The sequence below is a fragment of the Dermacentor albipictus genome, chromosome 2 (genome assembly GCF_038994185.2).
Source record: "Dermacentor albipictus isolate Rhodes 1998 colony chromosome 2, USDA_Dalb.pri_finalv2, whole genome shotgun sequence".
NCBI classification, from domain to species: domain Eukaryota; kingdom Metazoa; phylum Arthropoda; class Arachnida; order Ixodida; family Ixodidae; genus Dermacentor; species Dermacentor albipictus.
The window spans coordinates 755,089-781,716 of record NC_091822.1 but is presented as its reverse complement, the minus strand read 5'-3'; the positions used below and the strand labels follow the sequence as shown (position 1 = coordinate 781,716).

General features: G+C 46.4%; 1 protein-coding gene across 17 annotated transcripts; it reads right to left on the bottom strand.

Annotated features, from left to right (window-relative positions):
- Nucleotides 1–269: 269 nt before the first annotated feature.
- On the bottom strand, nt 270–25,811 carry LOC135919500 (uncharacterized). Of its 17 annotated transcripts, XM_070533393.1 has the most exons (8): nt 25,701–25,811; nt 22,386–22,497; nt 18,645–22,211; nt 11,644–11,690; nt 3,384–3,492; nt 3,112–3,163; nt 1,320–1,485; nt 270–854 (listed from the first exon to the last, which is right to left on the bottom strand). In XM_070533393.1, the coding sequence occupies exons 3-8, from the start codon at nt 18,822–18,824 to the stop codon at nt 809–811; spliced, it is 600 nt and encodes a 199-aa protein (XP_070389494.1). In that variant the 5' UTR covers nt 18,825–22,211; nt 22,386–22,497; nt 25,701–25,811; the 3' UTR covers nt 270–808. The 17 variants fall into 17 exon arrangements, 9 of the variants coding, with proteins under 9 accessions (XP_070389494.1, XP_070389492.1, XP_070389493.1 ...); XM_070533391.1 differs by lacking the exon at nt 3,112–3,163; XM_070533392.1 differs by lacking the exon at nt 3,112–3,163 and having other exon boundaries at nt 1,383–1,485.
- Nucleotides 25,812–26,628: the final 817 nt, after the last annotated feature.

Below are 26,628 nucleotides of genomic sequence, written 5' to 3'. Positions count from 1 at the left end.
TTGGGATGCCAAATTGCAACTATCCACAAGCCATCCAAGCATGAGTTCCGCACGATCAGCAGGTACTTTCTTAGTGGACAGAACTGCGTGCACCTCTGTTTTGTGGGAAGACCGATAACAGTCTGCCCCCTTCCTTTTAGCCTTCCACTGTGCTTCAATGTTGTGTAAGATTCGTCGGACGATCCTACCGCTGTCAAGCAGATGTAGGAGTCGTCGGACTACCTCGCCGCTGCCACCATTTGAAGGAGTTGAAGGTCGTAGAGAGGAACTCGGTGAACAGGATTTATTTACATATTTTACATTTTAAGCAAGATACATTGGCAGTCTAGCGCAACTCCCATATGGAGCCCGCAAAACTAACATACAGCAAACAGCATTCGAGCACACAGCTCACTTCTACATTTCGAGCATGACAACGAGCACTCAGCTCCCGACGACGAGCACGACACGAGCACACTCTAGCAGCCACCAAATGCTGCTTATAAGCTCTCCGCTTGACATCATAGTTCAACGTCATCATTCGGCGTCCACTTTTCGAGGTCCACGTGGTCGGAGTCCCAGTGGATGGAAACGTTCGTGTTGCACACACACACAGGTTTCAGTGCCGCACAGCTCTCAGTGCCCCACAGCTCTCGGTGTTGACATCAGAGGGCTTTGTGGAACTCTGCTCCGTACCACATGCCCGAGCTGACCCCGCGCCACGTGGCTGCCGGTCATCCGCAGTTCTTGGAAGGGCGCCCCGTCTGGTGGGCTTGGAACACGTGCAGCGGGCTGAAAGCTGGCACGTTGCCACCCCGTACGGCCATTCCTAACAGTTGCTGGTAACTTGATGTGGCCAAGATAGTCTACAAAACCTAGAATCATAGAACAGTTCATCAATATCAATAAAAAGCTTCACAACAGTGAAATATTTTCAAGCAAGGAAGCATAACTTACTCATATGTTTCTAAAGTAATAGCAGCAGAACCTGCATTTCAGAACCTGCTTACGTTTCATCATGTGTTGACCACCGAAATAAAGTAGCCATCCCTTAGCGCCGCACTAATGTCTTCTTACATTATTTCCTTCCGAAGATAAATAGAGAGTGGAATCACCTTCCCCCTCCATCGCTGCCACTGAGAACCAAGCGTTCTTCAAGTCTGCAGTTACTGAACACTTTCTGGTGTAGCTGCAACCTAATGTATTTTCCTTTGAACCCCTGTTATTGTTTTGTATTTATACAGCACCTACCCCCTCTGTAACGCTCTCTGGGTCCTGAGGGTATAAACTAATAAATAAAATTAAAAAATTACGTAAGTGCAATATAAGCCAGAACTGACATCCCTTCAGGAAACCATGGAAATGCATCGCCGAAAGCAGCTGCAACGCAGCGTGCCACTTGCACTGCATGCTTGCTGCAGGTGCCTCCTTCCAGAGTGGGCAGTTCCAGAAGGCACACGGGCCCTGTTGTGTCTTCGCTGGGTGCTGGTATGTCCATGAGCTGCCCTGCCATAAAAATGTACAGTTGATTTTCACAGGTGCAATGCATGACGCCACATAATATATGAAACTAGTGCCGAGGCATAAATGCAAGAAACAAAACACTCTCTTGTACTGTCTATGATTTGCATGATGTCATCTTAACCGTCACGTGCTGCTATTTCAACAAGGCACACCTTTTTTCTTTCTTCAGTGCTTTTCTTCAATACCTTCAACATTTCCGCTGCCTGTTGATACTTTCACATTGGCAGTTCTGCAACAAGTGTCGCAATATTTAGGAGAATTGTCATAGCTCATCTATGCTTCTGACACTCTGACATGACCTTTCTTGTAACTAGATGAGAGACCACGTTAGCTTGGCCTGCAACAGTTGGACCTGTGGCAGAGAGTCGACAAGACTGACTGTAAAAGCTTCTTTTTCATCTTGTTGGTGTTGAGTTGTCAAAGAATATTGGTAAACCAAGCTCTTTACGGTAAAAGAATGTGTGTCTACATGGCAGGCACATAGCTTTGGATAGACTACATGAGCAGCTTTCCTCAGACACTTTGAGATGAGCATACTGTTCTAAGGAATTCATTTCATTTGCCTTTTTCAGTTCCTTGGAGACTAGCAAATGCATATGGTGTCAAGATGTTGCAGCATTCTTCTTCACAACTTGTTAAGTTTCTCACCACTGGGGCCTTCAGCAAGGCTTCCATTGCTCTGTGATCCCGTTCAAGACGCAGACTGTTCACGACAGTAAGCAGGTCAGAAAACATCTTGTGGAGAGGTGCATATCGCTTGACAACTTGCATTATCTTCCGATTCATGGCTTCAACACGGTTATTTGTGGAATTTCCAAAGGTTGTGGCTTGATGTTTCAAGCCTTCCACCCATTCATTGCATATCCATGCCAATATTTATTAAAATATTGAAGAACCTTGGCACAACCAGTATTCTGCAAGCTTTTATAGGTCTCTTGGTATTTATTTTTCAGTTTGAGAGTAGCACCATTTCTGCAATAATTCCAGAGTCTGCATCCTCATCCGACTAGTGACAGCCATCTTCTCTATGGTCACCTTCTTTTTAAATGTTCGCAGGACATGAAATAAGCATATATTGCTCACTGCACAGGGAAACAGTCTTCAACGCCTTTCTTTCTACAAGATCTTTGTCAGTCATGATAAGTCTAGTGTCTGTGGTTGACCTGTTGTTCACATTAAACCTTGAAAACAATGCTTGTAATGTAGCCTCGTCCTCACCTGCACACAATATCAATGCCACTATTTCGCTCTCACCATTGGAGTCCTCCACAACGACAACATACAATGGCATCCGTTTATCATTAGTCTTGTGAATGGCATCAACGAAAACAATCTCTGGAAAGTTCTCGTATGCCTTTTTCATGTCATTATCTTGCTAGAAAAGGCCAGTCAGCACATCATCACTATCCACTAGCATGTCCATAGTGCCACCAGATTCCTCCACATGCAAGGCAATGAAGTCCAGCATTGGCCTTTTCACATTCTCCGCCTGCATGTTTGTTATTAGGTTGTGAAGGTCACACAGGAGTATTTTCTTCCCACCACTGAAGAAGTGCCCTTGTATGCATTTCTTATTAGCTTTGAGTGCGAGAAGTTTCTTCGCTTCACCTGTTTCCTCTTCGTTGAGTCTTCTTTGGCATGGCAGGTGCTGGAAACACTTCTGCAAGGAAGAACGATTTCAGGAACTCACCTACTGCTGCGTGTATTTACTTTATTTGTATGAAAGAATTGTCCGAGGGCCCCAGCATTCTTGTTAGACACAACCATGTGAAGCCAACAAGGAAAGCATAGTGGGCAGTATTTGTAGTTTTCAATTAAAGTACAGTTATGGGATAAAGGGAAACTAATTTGTTGATTGACTGGCAGTGTAATAGACATACCTCACTCAACATGTCAGTGTGTTTGTAAACCACTTCAATGACTTCCAAGCATTTCTCATCTTTGGTGGCAAGGAAGGAAATGTGGGCCGGGCAGTTGATCTTGTATGTCCTGTATAAAATAGATACATAAAAGCAGTGAAGTTGCATAGCTCCTGCCACATACATTCACGGCTTTTCACGTGGTGTATGCTATTCCTGTACTATGTTATACCCTCCCAACGCCATTATTTCACGATTCGTAAAAGGTCAATAAAATGAATTTAACACGTGGAGGAGTCAATAACTTGCGTTTGTTTAGGACAAACACCTGCTGACACGAATTTTCGCGTTCTTCCGCTGTGCTTGCAGCTATACGTCGGGCTGTAGTAGGTCAGGTTCTCATCAATAGGACGTGTGATGCCTTTCTTTCTTGCAGCATGAACGGTTCGCGGCTTACTAATCCAAAATTCGGCGTAAACCGTGTGCTCATAGTCGGCTAGTGCCGATCGGAGTTCCTCAAACGAGGAAAGCTTTTGTCCCGCTTTCATAGCATGAAACGCACATGCTGGCTTCCAAAGTTCAGGCACTAGACAGTGTGAATTTCAATTGTTCAATGTTTGCAGTAGTGTGGTAGGGGGACTACCGCACTACCCCACAAAATAAAGCTCAAGTGTATTTTGTGGTCTGTTCCACAAAATAAAGTGAGTTTATCCTGTGGTCTGGTCCACAGAATAGGCACAGCGAATGCCGTATGGTACTCAATACAGTGGATGGTAAAAAAAAAAAAAGGATACTTGCTTTGTTTGTTAAATATGACATACCAGCACATAAACAGCATAAAGGTGTCGGAACAACAAATTGCATTCAGCCTTTTAAACAAGAAGGAAGGGGATTAACCGAGGGGCTCGATTTTTTAATTAGCCATATCATAAGCCAACAAACATTGACACCAAGGACAACATAGGGGAAATTACTTGTGCTTAATAAATAAAATGAAACGATAAATAAATGGATATGAAAGTGGATGAAAAAAATACTTGCCGCAGGTGGGGACTGAACACACAACCTTCACATTTGGCGTGCGATGCTCTACCAATTGAGTTACCGTGGTGCCGTTTCCCCATCCACTTTTCTTGGGTATTTATGTTACCTAGTAGAACTCTGGGAGTGTTAGCCAACGCTGCCACTCACAGACCTTCGTGGCGGACGTGGAACGTCCTTTCTGCCACAGGCGTCATGAGAACGTGATCTTTTGGGGGGAAGGCGATTGGTCAATAAACCCATACATGCTACCTGAAGGCATCAATGTTGCTGGATTCGAGACCCTCGTCATGTAACGAATGAGAAGGGCGATTAACCGAGGGGCCCAATTTTTTTATTAGCCATATCATAAGAAGCCAACAAACACTGACACCAAGGACAACATAGAGGAAATTACTTGTGCTTAATAAATGAAACAAAGAAATGAATCAGTCTTTTAAAACATGAAACAATACTAGACAAGCTTCAGAAGCTTCCAAAGCTTCTGTGTCTTGTTTGCTTCATGGTTTCAGAGCTGCTTGCAGTATTGTCTCATCCTGATTTACACATAATAATGAAGCACTTGTGACTAACATCAACTTTGTGCTGATGACAGGGAAAAGCTAAACTGCAGTTTTCCACTACATAGTCTATTGTTATATCATGCAGAAAATCGGTTACGCGAAAGCCTGCAAGGTGGAGGAAAGTACATGAAAGAGAAAAATTGTCATCCAGCCGAATTGTAGCATGAAGCTACAAAGGAAACCCATACAGGTTTCTCAGAACGAAAGCCTTGCAGTCCTGCTCTGGGACTCAAACCCGGGACCAACGCATTTCCGGACCAGTCGCTGTACCATCTCAGCCAACCATCTCAGCTTTCCATTTCATGTCCCATTGCTTCGAGTTGATTGGTTTGCCCTCACTTTGCTATCGGCTAGCCTCCTAGTTAGCTCAGATGGTAGAGTGACCGCCCAGGAAAGGTGTTGGTCCCGGGTTTGAGTCCCAGACCAGGACAAATTTTTCCGAAATTACCAGGCTTTCTTTCTGAGAAACCTGTATGGGTTTCCTTTGTAGCGTCGTGCTACAATTCGGTTGGATGACAATTTTTCCCTTGGTAGTGACTACAGTGACGGGGCCCGGCACTTTAACATCTGCGCTACAGTGACGGGGCCCGGTACTTTAACATCCACACTACGGTGACGGGGCCCGTCGCTTTAACAACAACACTACACCGACGGGGCCGTCACTAGAGTGTACTAGTACACTCTAGATGTCGGTAGAGTTACTGTATATGCTACCGTAGGTAGCACATACAGTAACTCTAGATGTCGGTATTGGCCATGGAGGAAGGAAACTAAGGAGAGGCCCTGACGTCACTCTTTGTGAAGCAAAAGTGAAGCCGGAAGTTGGCGTTGCTCATGGCGATGCCCCGCCTTTTGTGCCACCCTCCTCTCTTGTTTACATCTTTCGCGAAACCACGCCGCGCTGCGCGTGGTTACGCGCGCGGAGCGCGCGCGCTCGCGCAACATCCGGCAGAGCAGGGTGCAGGTAACACAGCGCAACAAGACACGGTGACTAACGCAAACCCGCCCACACAGCGCCTTTGCCACGGCACGAAACCTACCAGAGCAACACGTGTGAGCGCTCAAAAAATCGGAACAACGCCGCCATTGTGGCCCAAAAGGCGGGGCCATGTAGCAAAAAAAATTAAAAAGCAGCAAAAAAATAAGAACCTATACGTCATTTCCGCCACACTTTTCTTCTAGCGCGCGGAGGGGGTAGGGCCTCTCCTTAGTTTCCTTCCTCCGTGGTATTGGCGGAGTCGCCATCTGTCGGAAGCGCCTCACATGCGTCGGCGTTAAATAAAGGTTAAATAAACATACTACGCGGCAGCCCTCCTGAACAATTTTGCAAGTACTCTCGAAATGGCAGTATTCTACCTTTAAAATAATCATGTTGGACAAACAGAAAGCACAGAATGGTTTACAAACGCTATCTCTTTGCCTACTACGTACAGTAATAAGTTGGGACACTGCGAGCGGTCGCCGCAATCGATTCCACCGAACCGGTTTGCGTGAAACGTAAGCAATCGCTGAGAAAACTATGTGAAATATGTTCTTATAGTGGGATGGCTGTCTGTGTAAATAAATGTAGCATAACAGAATGAAGCTGCAATGCAGCGATCGCACGGGTTCGCGGTGACCGACTTCGCGTCTGCATGCATGTCCTCGCGCAATACTTCGCTTTCGCTCCGAGCACGTTTTCGCACCGTGCCGTGAGCTTTATGCCGCAGCATATGAGCACTTGACAGTACGCAAGCTACCATTGTTGCATGGACACTGTCGGAGCTGTTCAAAAATAATTTCGTTATAGCTAGGGTCTTCGACGCTTACAGCGACTTGTGATGTTCCGTCGCGATGATTCAGTCTTAATTTTCTTTTTCTTTTCTTCTAAAGTCTTGGAAGCTTCAATATCATTATTTCTCAAATTTCATCGAACTGCATGTTTATCGGTCTTCTAAGTGAGCAATTACCCGCTGCTTCTTTTTCTTCATTGTCTGGTGCTACACAAGCAGGAACATGGGCCGTGCCTTTTTAAATGTGTTTTTACCGTTCGCCTTCCATTAGAGTGAACTTTCTTTCTTTATTATAATCATCATACGTGTTACAGTGCATACGCAAAAGATTGTACATTCGTGGACAAGTACCCATTGCGGTCGTTCGATCCGTATGTGTGCAATCAATGTATTCGATTACTGCACGGAAGTTGCTGACATCGTGAAATTCACGTGGTGTTGTGGACAGTATACTGGAATAAAATACCGCGGTCCGTGAAGTGCTTGGCATCCCCATAGGCGCCAGCACCGAGAAGCTCATGCAGCTGGGGGTCCACAGCACTTTCGATGAGGTTGGGTCACAGAAGTTAGTCCAGGTTGCCAGGCTCGCTTCCTCGCCTGCGGGGAGGCGGATCCTGGAGGCGCTGGACTTTAACCCGTCAGGGAAAGGCGGTGCGTGCTCGACGCGTGGTCGCGGGATGCCGTCACGGTCTCGCCGTTCCCGCACAACGCAATGTAGGCACACGCCGGGCCCGAGCGGCCGCACTTCTCGGATCCGTCGCCGACGATCCACGATCGGTCGCGTTCGTCGACGTCGCCCAATACGGTTCGTCCGACCGGCTCGCGGCGGCCGTGGTGGATCACAGGGGCAACCTAACGCCGCGTCCGTGCGGGGCAGGTGTCCGGATTGCGGAGATCCATTCTGCACTTTAGAACACATGCTCTGGCGGTGCCCCTCGTTACGGGACCACGGTCATCTCACCACAGAAGAAGAGTGGGAGGAGGCGGTCAGGCACGGTCTGACCGCCTGAAATGTTTGAAAGAAGCTTGTGCGGCCACTGACGTCGCTACAGTGTTGACGTAAAGTGCCGGTCCCGTCTGTGGTTAAGGAGACGGGCCCCGTCACTGTAGTGTATATGTTAAAATGCCGGGCCCCGTCACTGTAGTACAGATGTTAAAGTGCCGGGCCCCGTCACTGTAGTGCACGCATATGTTAAAGTACCGGGCCCCGTCACTGTAGTACAGATCGTAAAGTGCCGGGCCCCGTCACTGTAGTCACTGCCTTTTCCCTTTCATGTTATGTCATATGTGTGCCTTTCACCAGCATATGTTTGCCACATATTTTTTCTACTTCCTTTGAAAACATGGACAGGGAAGTGTTTAAGTGCACTAATCCTCCTCACGTATTGCACGCTACTAATGCTGCTACAGCTGGTGGGACAGCTGGTGTATTATTCAATATCTTTCTGCATAAAAATCTGGCTTACCTAATATATTATGCAGTCAGTCACGTTATCTGATAAGGACATATCTGAAAATGTATTTTCTACTTCTTCCACTAAGCCACCTAACTTTTTTTTCAGTTCCTCTAGGGGTGAGTCCATAGGAACAGATTCCTGGAATGCTGGCGTTAGGTCAGAGAGGCTTAAAAGACATTGCTCTTCACTAGTTCGCACTTCGCAATTACCAAACTTTGGCAGCTTCTCAAGACTAGATTGTTGTGTGTGGAAAGACGCAGACAGAAGAGGCTATTTACAGGCTATTTACACTGGAGCCAGGCAGCCAGGCCGACACTCGCTCGCGCCAAGCGCACCGACCAACTTCATCGTCGTTCTCGTGGCTGCTCGTCTCTGGAGCATCGCTCAATGATATCGTATTACTACCCCCGGCGGCAAAAGCACCGTCACGGTGCTGTTAAATATCCAAGGCACGTGGAGAGTGGTAGGGCTTGAGTCGGGCGATGTGGACAATGTCACTGGTTGTCACAGCGGAGGACGTAGTGGGCGTGGCTAGGACGATTTCATAGGTGACAACGGTCACTTTGCGGAGCACGCGATATCGGCCTGTGTAACAAGAAAGGAGTTTTTCACATAGGCCAACTTTACGCAAAGGTGACCAAAGCAACACGAGGCTGCCGGGCACAAAATGGACATCACGGTGACGGAGGTCGTAGCGTTGCTTCTGCTTGTCTTGAGACACTTGTAGACGAGCGCGCGCAAGTTGGCGAGTGTGGTCAGCATGGGCGATTGCATCACGGGCATAATTGCTAGTTGAAGCTGTAGCGGACGGACGCACAGTGTCCAGTGGTAGTGTTGGTTTATGGCCATACAAGAGGTTAAACGGGGAAAAGCCAGCAGTTTCGAGACGGGAAGAGTTGTATGCAAAAGTAATGTAAGGTAGAGCCAGGTCCCAGTCACAGTGGTCGTCGGAAACGTATTTGGATAGCATGTCTGTAAGGGTGCGGTTCAAGCGCTCAGTGAGGCCGTTCGTTTGGGGATGGTAGGAGGTGGTAAATTTATGCTGTATTGAGCAGGCACGCATGATGTCGTCAATCACGTTGACCAGAAACGTACGGCCACGGTCTGTTAGCAATTGACGCGGAGCACCATGCATCAAAATGATATCATGTAGCAGGAAGTAAGCAACATCAGTTGCGCACCTGGTCGGAAGAGCATGGGTTACGGCGTAGTGGGTCGTGTAGTCCGCCACGACTGCAACCCACTTGTTTTCTGACATAGATTCCGGAAATGAGTAGGTTGTAGCTAAATAAGTGGCTAGTTTTTATATTTGAAAATAAGGACTAGTTAATTTTCGAATATTAATAGTTAATGTGTAATATTAAACTCGTATTCAATACTTATAACATTCACCCACCCTTAGCTTTAAGGTAGTTAGCTTATAGTTCACACACTTGCAGCATTGCTGCACTGCAAAAAGAACAGGATCTGCTTTATCTCTATGCTATCCCTATGACCTTGTTCAGTGTACTCTCAGCCGTATTACATTGCCCTGCTTACTTTACAACACCAAGTGTTCGCACTGCAAAACTGTCATGAAGGCATTTAACCTTTTCAGGGTCAAAGACCTAAATACATGGCACTGCGAACAAGTCCCAAATGGTCGATGCCATATATTTCTGCTGTTTTCTGTATGTTTGAAAAATGCACCAGTCTTTCAAATCTCAGAAAGTTTCAGACATGCGTGGACTGGCTTGTTGTAACATTTTGTAGGGGTAATTTTTGGTGCAGAACGTCGCATTTCCCACCCTGGGCTAGTGCTAGAACCAGCAGGAATTCTCAGTGGTCAGAGAGAGAGGGAGAGAGCTAGTGTAGTTGAAGATATCAGACCTGATATATGCAGAGTTCTCATAGGGGATGTTCAAATTCAAACGAACAGGACAAGAAAATAAGCAAAAGCACAAATGTACTAAAGAACTAGGAATAAGCAAGCAAATCAAACCCAGGTGACTGACAAGAGACCAGAGAAGGTCCTGGCTGTCGTAAGTATAACAACGGGGCCTTTGTGGTTCGGACTTTTGCCCTGGGGCCCTAGGAAATTGCTAGTATGTATTTGTGATCGTGTATTAAGTGAAATCTATTATACTGCTAGTAATGTGGTGGCCTATCAGCAGCTAAACATGTGCTCCATAGCACGTGCGCAGTATCGTGAGGCAGTGCATACTTCGTGCACACCAGCAAAATGAGCTGTCCGAGCATTGGTTGGGACTTTTCGTCGGCTACACAAGTGCTTCGTCTGTCCTGTGCTCTGTTTTGTGTGTCTGTCAGCACTCAAACAAGTTCACCATAAATAGCCAACCTGACCAAGTCACCACACTGACATAAATGAAAACTGTGAACAGATTGTAAAATGCAACTGTGGATCACTGTTTTGTACTCAAGCTGACTCAGAGCATCCAGAATACTAGAAGGGAACACTTGGTGAGATCGGTGCTGTACCTCATGGATGAGTAAAGATTCCTAGACAGTGCTGTACACTGCAGCTTTTGTTCTGTATGCACTAATTCTATTTTTCTGCTCGTGTGCAAGGCTTATTGTAACTTATCTTTATCTGCAGATGAACAGCTTGCTGGTTCAACCTTATTTTAGTTTATCAAAACATGATTATAAGCATAGAATATGCAGAAGGGAATCCAAAGGTCAGGCGATTATACTGGGACCCTCTGGTCTGCCTTTTCCATGTGCCCATACAAAATCATAATTCAATCCCAGGGTGGCATTAACGTTAAAGAATGGACAACCCTTGAACTTGAGGGCCCCAGAGCCTCATCACAGCCAACAGCCACATTGTGGCAGCCCATGCCACCACGGTATGCATCGATCCAGGAACGAATGTTGCCCTATGCAGCTGGCACACCGCACAAAGAATTCGCCATCACTTTGGCAGGCAAGATTTCACCGTGGCGGCATGCGCATCAGCACCAGCAGACTCGTTCTGGGATGTGGCACACGGCGTCCCCACAGTTGCCTACAAGGAAGACCTCTTCGGCTACTTCTCGTCCCATAGTCGAACCATCCACAAGTACTCTTTCATATTGTGTACACTGGTGGCCAATAACGCTGCACCCTCTACCGCTACAATGCAAAGGTATGCATTGTGCCATACCATGCTTGCAAGGCAAGCATGATGGTGTCCACATTGTGCTTTATGTAAGATTTAGTTAAAGGTGATGATGCATAGCTTAATTGTGCTTAGAGTAAAAATGAAATAAAATACTTGTACCTTCTAGCTGGGATCCATTGTTGTTGCCACATTTTTACACATCGTTTTGTATTCAACTTCAACACAGTCTGCTGTGCAGCATCGTCCACTTGTGTAATTGCCACATAGTCAAAACCAAGGTTGTGCAATTGAATCTTAATTGCTGCAGCCACATTTCTGTGGAAAAGGAATGCAAAACTGTCTTACCTACCTTGTGGCATACTTGAAAGGTCAGGTGAAAGGCCTTTGCCATGCTGCAAAGGAAGTGTGAAAAACAGCTTTAAAGCTGTGTTACGGCAACAACCAGATGATCCTTGCTTGCTTACGATCAGTTGAGCCTTCCTGTGCTAGCAGCAACACTTGGTGGCTCTCTTACGCAAACTTTGCAGCACTGCCCGAGCACTCTGAAGCAGCCACTTGAGCGCATCATTATATTTTGGCACACATTTGACAAGCCTAATTGGTCAAACGTTGCATTAACAGCACTCCCTTATGGCTTAGAACTGAGGTGAAATAGCGCAATGTGCATTGTGTTTCTAGTTGGCCAACTAGAAAACACAATGCAATGTAAAGGTGTGATTATAGCACTTACATTTATTTGTGGCACTTCTTGCAAGCAAGGAGTCAGAATTTGGAATTCAGAAAAAGACATGGTAATACAATAATCATTCAGCTTTAACATTCTAGGGATGGGCTGTGGGTTATGAGGGATGCCATAAGGGATTTGCATTAGCAAGATCTTGATGAGGGCTAGTTGTTTCATACTTAGAATTGAGGTGAAATAGCGCGAAAAAGACGAGGACACAAGGAAAGAAATACCACAGACAAGCGCTGACTGCCAACTGGAAGGTTATTTGAAATTCACCGGACATTTATACCTTTTTCAGCATAGGCATGCGCACACCAGTCGCAACAACATCTGCAAATCAACATTTTAATCTTTCTTCCAAAAATGTGATTTCTTTTCCCGACAAGGCAAGAGAGGGCGTGCTTACACATTTATCGCCTTCCTTTCTTATATAAAAGGCATCTACTATTTCCCTTTCCTTCTTACTCTTTCCTTCCCCTATGAATTTTGTCTTTTCAAATATGGGGGTGCATTGACACTTGTTACAGTGTCCAGCTACATGACTCCCATAGCCATTTTTAGGTTAGTGCTGTGCTGACGAGCTCTTTCATTGAAGCACTGTCCCGTTTGACCTATGTAAGATTTTCCACAGCTGAGCGTTATTTGATAGATGACGTAGTGCCTGCACTCAGTGAAGCGAGTTTTATGATTTGTGGTGCACAGGTGCCTTTCGCGCTTGTTCCTGCGATTACATATCGAGAATAACTTACACGGGGCACTGAAAACCAAATTAATATTATGTCTATTGGAAACCTTCTTCAGATTGTGTGACAACTTGTGTAGGTATGGCACAATGTGCGCTTGTCTTTTGTCTTTGTTTTCTTTTTGGGAAGCATTGGAACTTCTTTTCTCTTTTTGCAAAATGGCTTCGCATACTGAAGTGATCACAGAACTGGGAAAGCCCGCGTTCTGTAGTCACGATATCTAATTTAAAAAACTTTGATTGCATAAATCAGATATCGTGACTACAGAGTGCAGGCTTTCCGAGTTCTGTGATCACTTCAGTATGCGAAGCCATTTTGCAAAAAGAGAAAAGAAGTTCCAATGCTTCCCAAAAAGAAAACAAAGACAAAAGACAAGCGCACATTGTGCCATACCTACACAAGTTGTCACACAATCTGAAGAAGGTTTCCAATAGACATAATATTAATTTGGTTTTCAGTGCCCCGTGTAAGTTGTTCTCGATATGTAATCGCAGGAACAAGCGCGAAAGGCACCTCTGCACCACAAATCATAAAACTCGCTTCACTGAGTGCAGGCACAACGTCATCTATCAAATAACGCTCAGCTGTGGAAAATCTTACATAGGTCAAACGGGACAGTGCTTCAATGAAAGAGCTCGTCAGCACAGCACTAACCTAAAAATGGCTATGGGAGTCATGTAGCTGGACACTGTAACAAGTGTCAATGCACCCCCATATTTGAAAAGACAAAATTCATAGGGGAAGGAAAGAGTAAGAAGGAAAGGGAAATAGTAGATGCCTTTTATATAAGAAAGGAAGGCGATAAATGTGTAAGCACGCCCTCTCTTGCCTTGTCGGGAAAAGAAATCACATTTTTGGAAGAAAGAATAAAATGTTGATTTGCAGATGTTTTTACAACTGATGTGCGCATGCCTATGCTGAAAAAGGTATAAATGTCCGGTGAATTTCAAATAAACTTCCAGTTGGCAGTCAGCGCTTGTCTGTGGTATTTCTTTCCTTGTGTCCTCGTCTTTTTCGCGCTGTTTCACCTCAATTCTAAGTATGAAACAACTAGCCCTCATCAAGATCTTGCTAATGCAAATCCCTTATGGCATCCCTCATAACCCACAGCCCATCCCTAGAATGTTAAAGCTGAATGATTATTGTATTACCATGTCTTTTTCTGAATTCCAAATTCTGACTCCTTGCTTGCAAGAAGTGCCACAAATAAATGTAAGTGCTATAATCACACCTTTACATTGCATTGTGTTTTCTAGTTGGCCAACTTACAGTCAACCCAAGTTTTATCTGTATCAGCAATGCTCAACGTTTTTATGTTTTTGCTGATTGCAAAATTACTCTGCTTGTTTCTAGTACTATTACTGCTCTATATGATGCGGCATTTCTTTTCGATTGAGAGGCACACACTGCCTCAGGTTAGGTGTGATTTTGCTGGTGAGCAGCTGTCGGAGGTTATTAGCTTAAAAAACACGGCGTGAGGATGGCCAGCTGGCAGAGTTAAATCTTTCTTATTGTAGTAGCACATTGAAAACAACAGAAGAGAATGACAGATAACTCTCTTTCTTTGTTGTTCTCTGTGAGCTGCTACTATGGATGAGGAAGTGCCTTACATTAAATTAGACCCATGACCCAAGTACAGGGTAAACCACTGTTGGAGCACATATGGCCAGGGCTCTGTGAGGTCCCGGCTGCCGGTGCCTGGGCACCAACTCGGTGCAGACGCACAAAGCCATGGGGTGGTATGCTCCGCACATCGTCTGCTACTGCCAAGTGCTGGGCCAACATCAGCCACTAGCTTGCACGTTCCTTCTAACACTGGTCAACCCTGTATAAGTTGATATTCCTCCACTGCCCATCTCTGCACTTTAATGTGTTGGGCTCGAAAACCAGGCAATTGAATGCTAAAATGGAATACTAACATACCCAACCTTACCTTCATTCAGTCATCCAAGATTTGCAGAAAATCTGAGCCTACAACTTCCAAAGTGTATGTTGGCAAAGGACACTGGGTAATGGCGGTATGTAGTCCAACAGCTCTGCCACCATAACTGCTGACCAGCTCTGTTCACACACAGGTGGTGCCATATATCGACTGCATCTATCGACTGCGTCGCACACCAGTTGACAGCGCGCACAGTTGCATAGCTGAGAAGTGTGTGTACAGGGCGGTCGTTTATGAAAGGGAACATGCGAGCGCGTGGCCTGCTCTCTGCGGAAGCTGCTTAGAGTGCCAGCAACAGGCAGCAAGGGGAAGCACATCCGCTTCTAGTGCAAGCTATTGGTGGCCAGAATAAGCAGAGATGGCTGATAGGCAAGCGGCTGCTGGACTGCCTCCCACGCCAGGTGGATGTGCCACAAGTGGGGCCTGCAATGCAACGTCTGCTGCTAACAAACCCTGCTCAGTATGCTAGCACACTGGAAACGTTTAAGGACCAACATATGCCCGCTAATTAATAAGCACTCCCAGTATATCTTAATGCGTATGCATTTTTTAGCGAGTACCGCAGCAAAATCTGTTCGCCACGCGAACAGCCTAATGCCTTGCACCTGCACAAAAATGCGTAATGTGAGAAGTTACATTAATTTCTAATAGTTATGTGTAGAGGATTGGTATCTTCATAAGCGATGCATGAGGAACAATTAAAAACATTGATTAGAGAGAATAACCACAGAGATACATAGGGTCCACAGAAAATAACAATAATATTGGGGGTTTTATGTGCCAAAACCACTTTCTTATTATGAGGCACGCCGTAGTGGAGAACTCTGGAAATTTTTACTACCTGGGGTTCTTTAACGTGCACCTAAATCTAAGTACACGGGTGTTTTCGCATTTCGCCCCCATCGAAGTGCGGCCGCCGTGGCCGGGATTCGATCCCGCGACCTCGTGCTCAGCAGCCCAACACCATAGCCACTGAGCAACCACGGCGGGTTCCACAGAAAATGCATGCTTGAAATTTCGGGGTAGGCCAACATAAATTTGCTTGTGGACCAACATGAAATTTGGGAGTTGGTTAAATTAAATTTGGTGGTGGCAACTTAAAATGTCGGGGTGGGCCAGCTTAACATTAGGGTGTGGGTCAACTTGAAATTTGAGAGTGGGCAAACTTGACCTTTCGGGATAAGCCAACTTGAACTTTGGGGGTCGGCTTATGCACACTTTGACAACTCCACTACAGTTTCTGCATACTGACACGTGTACTTATCCTTATCGGGCAACCACGTTTCGCAGCCTAACAAATGTAATCGCACAGCGTGGTACGCGCCTGTATGTATCCGAAGTTTCTGGAAAGTTATCGATGCTTCTATCCGATGTCTGTTGTCGCCGAACCTTATGTTATCTGATTTCGTCACCTGACGCGAATGGTGTAGAACTTTGTGGAAGACACGCGGGTCCGAACGATTAGTCTGGAACATTCGACGACTGCTCTATAAAAGCCGACGCGCTTGACCCGCTGATCAGATTTACGACGATCGCCGACTGTGTTCGCCGCTCTCGTTGTGCTAGTACAAAGCTCTAGCTCCCCACTCCCCCCATAGCGTGAATAAACCTCACTTGATTCGGAGCAGTTAAGGAAAGATGTGCACTCAGGTGAAACATTAGCTTAGGTAACTAAACATAATTATTTCGTTAATAATTCAGGCAGTTATATTTATTATATTTGCTTAATTATTTCATTAGCCTTAGTTAATGTCATGACATACATCTGTATCCAATTAACGCTAAATATTAAATAGGACTAACTAAACTTAAGACCCCCTAATTATTTCTAATTAGGTCCCATTTATTTAACAATTAGTAACTCTTGATCAGTCTGATAATTTAACAACTTTATTAGCTTCAGTATTCCTAATTACTCTCTCTTAATCCTCGTTATGCTTAATTAATTTTATCGTAACTATTCTTTTTTGTCTTATTAATCAAACCCTAATACCACAGTACTCACTATACATAGTCATAATCACAAATCTCATTAGTCATACGCAGCCATAAGGCATTCTCATATACACTTCAATGAAGCCTCATGTATACCTGTGCATACCTGTACCTGTGCATCGTGTCACGCGTCACAGGCAGAAAAAGATGGATGGACGGACAGAGCTCCGAGGGAAGTAGCCCTAGAATGCTTAGGCATTTATATAGGTATGCCAGAGTACCTAATAACTACCGGCTGTATGTTGGCGATTCCACGTTTCCAGTGCGCTTGCACACCCAACTTGGTTTGCTAGCAGCAGACGCTGCGTTGCAGGCCCCGCTCTTTGCGCAACAGTGATGCCAGGAGATGGGCAGGTTCCAGCTAATTCTAGCAGTTGCTTGCCTATCGGCCATGCCTGGTTATTCTGGCCGCCGATAGATGACATCATGAACGGACGTGCTTCTCCTTGCTGCCACTTGCTTGCGCGCTAAGCAGCCTCCGCAGAGCATAAGCCACGTGCTTGCATGTTCCCTTTCATAAAGGACCCCCCTGTACATATAACTGCCAATGCATATCATGTTTGGGCAAAGCAAAGAGGTTATAAAATGAATTATGAAATTCTGAAATTTTGAAAATTCAGCTGCACTGATTTATTCAGTGACGTAACTTAGTATCACAAGCTTCTGTACGACAATTGCACTTCGAGAAAAATTTCATTGATGGCCATAACATGCATGTGTAATGTAGCAGCATTTTAGCCAACAATGACTATTTTTGAGGTGAAGGGACGGGAGGGACATCAGCTGTATGCACAACTGCCGGTTTGAAATCCTCCTCTCATGCTCCGGCCTCAACTTGGCCCAAAGGTGGCTGCAGTGTCTTCCATTGCCATTTTCCAAACAACTTTATTTGGCATGAAGACATAGCATAGCACTACTATGTCGTGCTTCACATGAACCCAAAATTAAAAAGTGCAATGAAAATGTATTTTTCTGGGCACTGCATTACCAGCACAAGTGAATGCCAGTTAATGTATGAAATTACTGATTGAACAGATTGTTTTTCCAAACTAACTCTTCAATTAATGTAGGGCACAAAAAGCAATGGATTACTTCAAGCAATGAAAAAAAATTTAATTCGATCACGTTTCTGTGGTTTGCTAATTCGACCAAATTTTGCGGTCCCGCAAGGTTCAACATAATAGATGTCATTTGACTGACTATGGTTATAAACTGCTTCGATAGGCATGTTCTCTCAGCCCCCAAGGCCCACGTCTTATTCGGCTGAGTGTACACTTAGTAAGACCAACACCAGTTTCGAGATACACCACAAACTTGCAGATTAAGCATATCATTGCTGTTGTACTTAATATATTCCATGAAAGCCTCCCTCATGCAATGTGAGACAAAGCGACATAGAACAGCAATGCATTTTGTGGCAGACTTGGAGGGCAAATAGCTCAAATAAAACGGATGCTAGTTGCAGGATTATTTTCTTGGTGGGCATGCTCCGTCTGCTGATCACCTTCAATTATGTAATTGCAACATGTGCTAGAGTAGTTGATCATAAAGTAAATCAGCTAATCTTAGTTGATCAGTTATTGACATCCACTGTTGATGATAAGTAGAACCTCGTTCATATGTTTTGGAAAACAGTGTGAGAAAGAACACACCATCCAGGAAAATGTGCAAGCCCAAGTTATTAAAACATGCCGCAGGTTTGCCTGAAAGGCAAAGCATTGATAGAAATAGCAAAGTACTTGACTACTAAATGAAGTAAGGCACGTAGTTTTATGGTGTGGGATTCTCCTCCGTGCTCTTGGGACAAAGGAACAACACAGTAGTGCAAACAATCACAAGGGCATTTATTGCAGCTTTCATAGATCAATGCCTGCTAGCCGCGTTGCTATCCACAAAACATGCCGATGGGCGCGCAACAAATCACGAAAGTCCGACTCACCACGACTGGATAGCGAGCGAATATGTTCGCCCCATGCTGGATCCCAACGCCTGGTCGTTCGCGTGTATGGTCACGCCAACGGTGGCGCATCCGAAGGAGGCCGCATAGAATAAAGAACCAACTTAGAGAAGGGAAACTGTACCTTTCGCAGTGGTTCGAAAATAAGCAGCGGCAGCCCATGGAACTTACTTAGGTGAAAGCATATTTAGCTCCAGCAAACAAGGACGTAAGGGAGACTACAACACAAACGCATTGTGTTGTCGCAACATAGCGCATTGTGTTGTCGTCTCCCTTACGTCCTTGTTTGCTGGCGCTAAATATGCTTTCAATTTACCAACACGCCCAACAAATGGCAATGTTACTTAGGTGGACGCCAGATGACGTTGCTCAATCCGGAAGCGGAAGTACACTTTCTTTTAGAACAAAATCCAATATGGCCGTTTTTCACCGGTCGCGTACGCTGGTACACGCCGTGCTTGTCCTGCCGGCTATGCGGCATGCTTCAATGCCTTCGCTGCCGCGTAGCTGGTGCGTTCTAATTGCCAAGAGCCTCTACTGATGCCCATACAAACAAGCCACAAGTGAGTGAACAGAACGTGCGACTTTAGTGGCAGAAGACAAGCAGTGTACATTCTTGTGCAATAGCAGAAATAAAATTTGCATGTTAAGATACGCTGGAATCATTGACGCGAGCTCGTAAATGGCTCACCGTCGTCGTCGCACGTGGTGGTCAGGTTAACGAGCGACAACCAGCAGCGGAAACAGATTGGACAGTGTGCCACCTGTTTGCAGCGACAGTCGCCGTTAAAAATGCCCAAATTGCATTGCGAAGCAATTGGGTGACGCAGGCATCTGCTGCCGCAGCCTACACAGCGACATGGACTACCCCGGATTTTAGCCGTTCACTCCTTTCCAACCTGCATGTTTCTTTTTTTTTTCGGAGGCCGCTAATGTGTGGCCCACACTTGGTGTCCCACATTGTCTCAATATGGACAAGTCGCTTTCGTGGGCATCACCTTCATCAGCCACTTTTGCGGGCCTTTCCACCCAATTTCATGCACGTCCAACCGTGTAAGCACGTATTCTGGTCTCCGTTCGTGCTTAATCGCAGCCGAGAAAGGCCAGAGGCACAATTTGCCCATGGCTGCAGCAGGAAAGGGTGAACGAGGAGCACACATCACGGTGCATGAAAATTGGGAGTCTATGTCGCTGTGCAGGCTGCAGGAGCAAATGCTTACTTCGAGAGACGGCTTCCCAATGCAACTGACCAGGCCGTCACAGTCGAGAAGCATAACACGGCGACCATAATCAAGTAAGATAACACCGAAATTAAACAGCAATCAATCACTACATAAGGGTCAGACAATACATTATACATTGGCTACGAACCATATGGCAACAGTGAGCATTCACATACACGGGTCTCTTACGGTACATTCAGCCGCCTACCTACAGGAGTAGTGCCTGCCTTCGTCGCACGTGGTGGTTTAGTAACGAGCGACAACCAGCAGCAGAAACAGATTGGACAGAGTGTCCCATCTGTTTGCAGCGACAGTCGCCGTTAAAAATGCCCAAATTGCATTGCGAAGCGATCGGGTGACGCAGGCATCTGCTGCCGCAGCCTACACAGCGACATTGACTACCCCGGATTTTAGCCGTGCACTCCTGTCCAACCTGCATGTTTCTTTTTTTTTTCGGAGGCCGCTAATGTGTGTCTCACACTTGGTGTCCCACATTGTCTCAATATGGACAAGTCGCTTTCGTGGGCATCACCTTCATCAGCCACTTTTGCGGGCCTTTCCACCCAATTTCATGCACGTCCGACCATGTAAGCACGTATTCTGGTCTCCGTTCGTGCTTAATCGCAGCCGAGAAAGGCCAGAGGCACAATTTGCCCATGGCTGCAGCAGGAAAGGTTGAACGAGGAGCACAAATCACAGTGTGTGTAAATTGGGAGTCTGTCGCTGTGCAGGCTGCCGGAGCAAATGCTTACTTCGAGAGACTGCTTCCCAGTGCAACCGACCAGGCCGCAATATTCAAAAAAGATAACACTGCAACCGTAACCAAGTGACATAACAGCAAAATTAAACAGCAATCAGTCACCGCATGAGGTTCAGACAATACATTATACATTGGCTACGAACCATCTTACAGGCATAATGCTTGCCTTTGTCGCATGTGGTGGTCTGGTAACGTGCAACAACCAGCGGTACAAACAGATTGGGCAGAGCCTTGCACCTATTTGAACCAACAGTTGCCATTGAAGATGAGCAACTTCCATTGCAAAGCAATCAGGTGACGCAGGCATCTGCTGCCACAATCAACACAGCGACATGGACTACCCGGCATTTTAGCGTTAACTCCTATCCAACCTGCACAATTATTTTCTTTCGAGGGCCGCTAATGTGTGGCGCACACTTTGTCTCAATGTGGACAAGTCGCTTTCGAGGGCATCACCTTCGGCAGCCATTTTAGCGGGCCTTTCCACCCATACGGCTATCAACTTCATACACTTCGAACCATGTAAGCACATATGCTGGTCTCCATTTTGAGCAAATCATGGCCCAGGTAGGCCACAAGCACAATTTGCCCATGGCTGCAGCAGGCAAGTACGAACGGGGAGCACCAGTTACGGTGTGTGTACACTGGGAGTCTATGTCGCTTTGCGGACTGCAGGAGCAAATGCTTACCTTAAGGGACTGCTTACCAATGCAACTGACCAGGCACACACATTCGAGAAACGCAACACAGTTACCACAACCAAGTGGGGCAGCAAAACCAGATTCTGCAATCAATCACTTCAGTTTAGCTTGCGCAAAGACCCAGGCTATTGAGGAAGAAGAGCAATCATCAACGAGACCTAGGAATATGGAAAATGAGAAAGCTTGCACTCAAGAGAGAAGCCACTCTGCTCTGCAGGCAGTGAAGGCTAAAAACATAAAGAAAAGTAAAATGGTGCATAGCACATGGTGCATAGGTTAATGCAAGACACATGCCGATGCTGCATCAGCTATTTCAGGAGAGGAATTGTGCATGACAACATACACTAGAAGATACTGCTACAGATATGTTAGGTTACTAGACAGTGACTGGTATTAAGTATCAGCGAAGAATCGGTTTACCTTTATGTTTGGATGAGGATGAATGATCTCTAACAAAAATGGGCAATGAAAAAGCTTGCATTTATAGAAGAAAAAATACACTTGGCACAAACAGAATTGACATGGCTAGGAAGCTGATTAAGGGCAAACTGACAGAATTCGATCTTTTGGCCAGCGTCGTCCGTGCTTGGTCGTATGTTGCAGGTGCATCTGAAGACAAAGAATTTCTAGAAAGTCCTTTTTTGAGTTACCTGGATGTCTCAGCCAAATGTCCGTGCTGGTGGAATGGTGGCTGAAACTCTTTTCAGTTTTAACACAGTCCTCTGCAGACTTGATATCTCATCCATATTCTTCTGCATGCGCTTCTTTGTTCGTGGTGTAAAAGCCTTGCAAATTCGGCTCCAGCCCCTTCCTGTTGGTGCAGATAGGAGCTCCTGTGATGACCAGGATGTGCTTGGCATAGACTCTGTTGGGGCAAAACAGTGACAGCACAGATTAGCCAAACTCATGTGTGTTTTCTTTTATGTTCGAACCAACTATACTGAACCATAAATATGAACAAACATTCATATCTGCTGCAAACAGCAAGCCAATACAGCATATATCAAACATATTTATTTCTGAACCACGTGTTGTTTACCTTGTAGTAGTAGCCAACGTCCACACAACGACCTTGTTGTAACAGGCAGCAGCTTCTGTTTAGTGCGTGGAGTGTGTTGCTTTATACTGGTGCCGTCCTCATTACTGCATGTCTGCAACAGAAATTTTTACTGAATCAGAAATTGAAAAAGCAAAATTTTGCAATATGAAATGCAAAAAGGTGTCACATATATATTGTAATGGTTTGCGACTACAGAACACATGCAAATGTACAGTACTCACGGATTGAAATAGGACATTCGGAGAGCGTGGCCGTCGTTACATGCAGCGCCGCTCGTGGGTGCCCATAGAACCAAAGTGCTGCATTGTGGTATAGCGCGAGGGGGAGAACATATACGGAGCAGAATTACTCCTTCCGGTCGCCGACAAGCCGGCCTGTGGTTTAACGTGTGGCGCTGCAAGGCTTGCGCGCCTTCGTGTGCTGACTGAAATGGCTCGACGGTGCACACCTGCGTGAGTAGACTACGCTCTCATTGCATGCGCTTTGGCGATGCGGCAAGCAAGACACGGGATTCAGCTGCGAGATTGCGCCTTGTGTGCGTTCGTAGATATGATAAACATCTGCACAAAAGAATAGCTTATTTCGTGCGAACACCTGTGGAGTAGCCGACGAGAAACTGCCTTCTTTATTCAGCCCCGAAATGATAACACCCGGCATTGTTGGTCGTACTGACGTCAGAAGCACAGGTAGTTATATATGGCGAACGCAAGACGCGCCTCCGTTTCGGACACGAGCAGCAATGCCAGGCATGCCCATCTCGGAACGGATGCAGATTGTGACTGTCTGCAGCAGGTTTACCGCAGCAACAAATCGCCGATATGACCGTACGCCCCCGCTCGTCGGTGAGCAGGATTGTGCGGGCTTTCAGGACGGATGCTTGCTTGACAAATCTGCCCAGAGGACACCGACCGAAGGTGACGACCGACTATGACGACGAGCGTATAGTTGAAGCAGCGAGACGAAACCCGAAGATGACGGCGAAAGAAATACGAAACGACCTGGGGCTCGCAACCAGCACACAAGTAGTACGCGAGGACTTTCACACAAGTGCCTTCGTAGTTGTGTGGCGGCGATTAAGCCCTTCATCTCTTCAGAAAACGGGATCAAAAGGCTGCTGTTTGCCCAGGAGCATCGGTCCTGGACAGCGGAAGAGTGGCAGAATGTCCTTTTTACGGACGAGAGCACGTTTACATCAAAATGGGACAAGGAGCAGCAAGCGTGGAGGACACGAAGCACGAGGCCGGTGGACTCCTTCACAAATTCGGGGGTTACACAGCTTCACTAAAAAAAAAAAAAAACGCCAATGTTTATCTTTCTTTACATTCCCGTAGCGCATGATAGATGGGATAGATGGTATGTAGCGACTAGGTATGCGTTTTCATCAAAAACTAGGTTTTATATTCCGTGCACTCCGCTACCGCGAGGAGAGAGCGCACGCCAAAAAACTTTTCACCAGCGCCTTGTTTCGTGGGTTGGACACTGAAGGCAGTGCATTCTGCCAACATTCAAGAGCAGGACCCCTGTCGTCACGGTTACCAATCGCAGTGAAGTAAAATATTGTCTTGTGTTCTTTCCGCTTCCTTCAGCCAGGTTCGACACCCCAGATCTGCATCGTGTTGCAAGCAGCGGTCGATGTAGCGTCAATGTGTGGGGCTGTATTTACAGACGGCTTGGGTCCGCTTGTACACCTGGATGGCCGCTTTGATGCCGCAGCATACTTAGACCTCCTCGACACCGTTCTTATGCCATACGCCCTGGTTGGCCCATTTAAGGACGGCTTGTTTTACTTCCAGCGCGACCGGAGCCCAGTTCACACCGCAGCATCCGTCACTCGCCTGCTGGAAGACCAGTGTGTGATGGTGTTGAACTGGCCTCCGCAAGGTGCGGACATTGATATTATTGAGAATGTATGAGCTGAAATAAGGCCCTGTCTCGTCGGCCGCTCCACAAGTGTTCTTCGGACAACCTGTGGGCGGCTCTTCAAGAAGAATGGGAGAAGCTAGTGCTTCTTTCTTGGACGATAGCCTCTACGAAAACTTGCCACGCAGAATGGCCACCGTATTCGCTGCTAGGGGCGAACCGACAAAATACTGAGAGATTCGTTTAAATGTTGCACGAGGACAGGCCTGTGACTGCTTCTTTTCTTTTTTGTCGTTACAAAACGGACGAAGTAAACTTTCTTTTCTTTCGTGCAAGTGTTGATCATGTAAACGAAGGCACGTACGGCGCTATCACGTAGCTGAATCCTGCGTCTTAATTGCACAGCATGCGTGCCGCATCGCCATAACGCGCAAGCAGACGCCGCCGCAAAACGGGCAATGCGCACCGCCGAGCCATTTCGGCCGGCACACGAACGCGCAAGCCTTGCAGCGCCACGCAGGCAGTGTGGTAAGCCACAGGCCGGCCTCTTGGCGACCGGAAGGAGCAATTCTGCTTTGTAGATGTTCTCCCCCTCGCGCCATACCACCAGCATACCACAGTGCAGCACCTTGGTTCTATGAGCATCCACGGGGGGCGCTGCATGTAGCGACGGCCACGCACTCCGAATGTTCTATTTCAATCCGTGAGTACTGTACACTGTCCGTTCTAGGGTGCTTAAGCAGCATGTTAAATAAATATTGCTATTGTCCATAAAATTGATGTCTGCCTAACTACAATGCATGTCAACAGCCTAAGTATTATGAAGATCACAAATGAGAACATTTGTGCGTTCATTTATACACTAGAAGAGATCACACTGCTGGTTCCACAAGCAAATGCACGAAAGTCATGAAGCTATTAGAACTGATGCATTATTTTTCTGCACGAACGTGATGCACCGCTTCACTACTGCGAAAATAAATGCCCTACGGTAAACCAAACTGAACAGCAAGAACATTTGGAACCAACAAGTACGAAATATGGGTGAATTATCATGCTTGCAACTGTTTAATACATTAAATTCTGTACGTTCACTTAATTTAACCAAAGGATTATTCGGTTTTGTGGACGAAAGAAGTTGCCGGCGGACTCGAAAAAAAAAAAGCTTAATATGTATATTGATAAGGCTACTCAGTCACCTACGACCACGGCTACAATAAGATGAAAAATGAGACGCGCGTTCCGATATCGCTCTTTCTTTCCTGCTTGTGTGTGTATAACGACAGCCTCGCAAGTAAAGGTTTATTTAGGAAACAGCAACTGAGCTAACTGCCCATATGTAATGCAGGATCTAGTTCGTTAACTTGTGCCCGCCTGGAAGGTAATGAGATGGATGTTATATAACGATTCAAGCAACGGTGTTAAACGACTCACCGTTATTGCCGTTGTCAGCCGCAGCAAAATCCAGCTCCCGTTTCGATTGCAGACGTGTTCCGAATGGCTCACGACCGAAACTCCGAACTTGTGTCACACATTACTTCCCCCCTCTTCTTTGGTTTCTGGATTGGATTGGCGCGGCTCGGTACGTGCTTGCGAGCGCTTTTCCGAGCGCAGATTGGTGTGCGCCTGGTTTCTGCACTAGGCTGTTATGCCATCGCTTTTTCGAGCGCAGATTGATGTGAGCCTGGTTTCTGCACTAGGCTTTTGCACGATCGCCTGCTTTTTGCACTGAGCTTTCAAAAGGTGAAGTGAGCGTCGCTTACTGCGGAAGTGCTGCGCCGCGGGCGTGCCGTGTATGGAAGCGCGCAGCAATGCCGGGAAACATTCATACAAAAGCAAAGGGTCAGAAAAGTACGCTTTATTTTCCATTTCTTTGTCACACTGGGTAGCGCCGTGCGATCGCTTCTAATAAACGCAGAAACGAGTCCTTGCAGCGCATGTGCCCATTAATCGATGCCCACCATAGCCATATCAGGTGCGACTCGAGAAGCTGTGGAGTCACCCTGTAGCCGGCGGAGACGAGGTGGCGCTTCACCTTCTGCCAGTAGCTTTCGATTTTTTGGGTGTGAGCGCCCGTGATTGGGTCCACAAAGTTCATGCTGTGGTTAACAGCCTCCCATTGCAAATTCAGTCTTGCTCCGTTAGCCCCCGCTAAGTTCGGGATACAGTTGTATGCGGCCCATTCATCACTGTGGATGGTGGTTCCCGGTTCAACGTTGGGTGCAATAATGGGGCCTAGCGTCGCCGCGTCTCGTCGGTCGACCTTGAATAGTCGGAGCTCCCTAAATCCCCTCAATTTTCCAAAAGTAGCGCCATTCTTAGATCTTTCCGCCACCCCGCTCACCCAGGCGCTTCCTCCTCC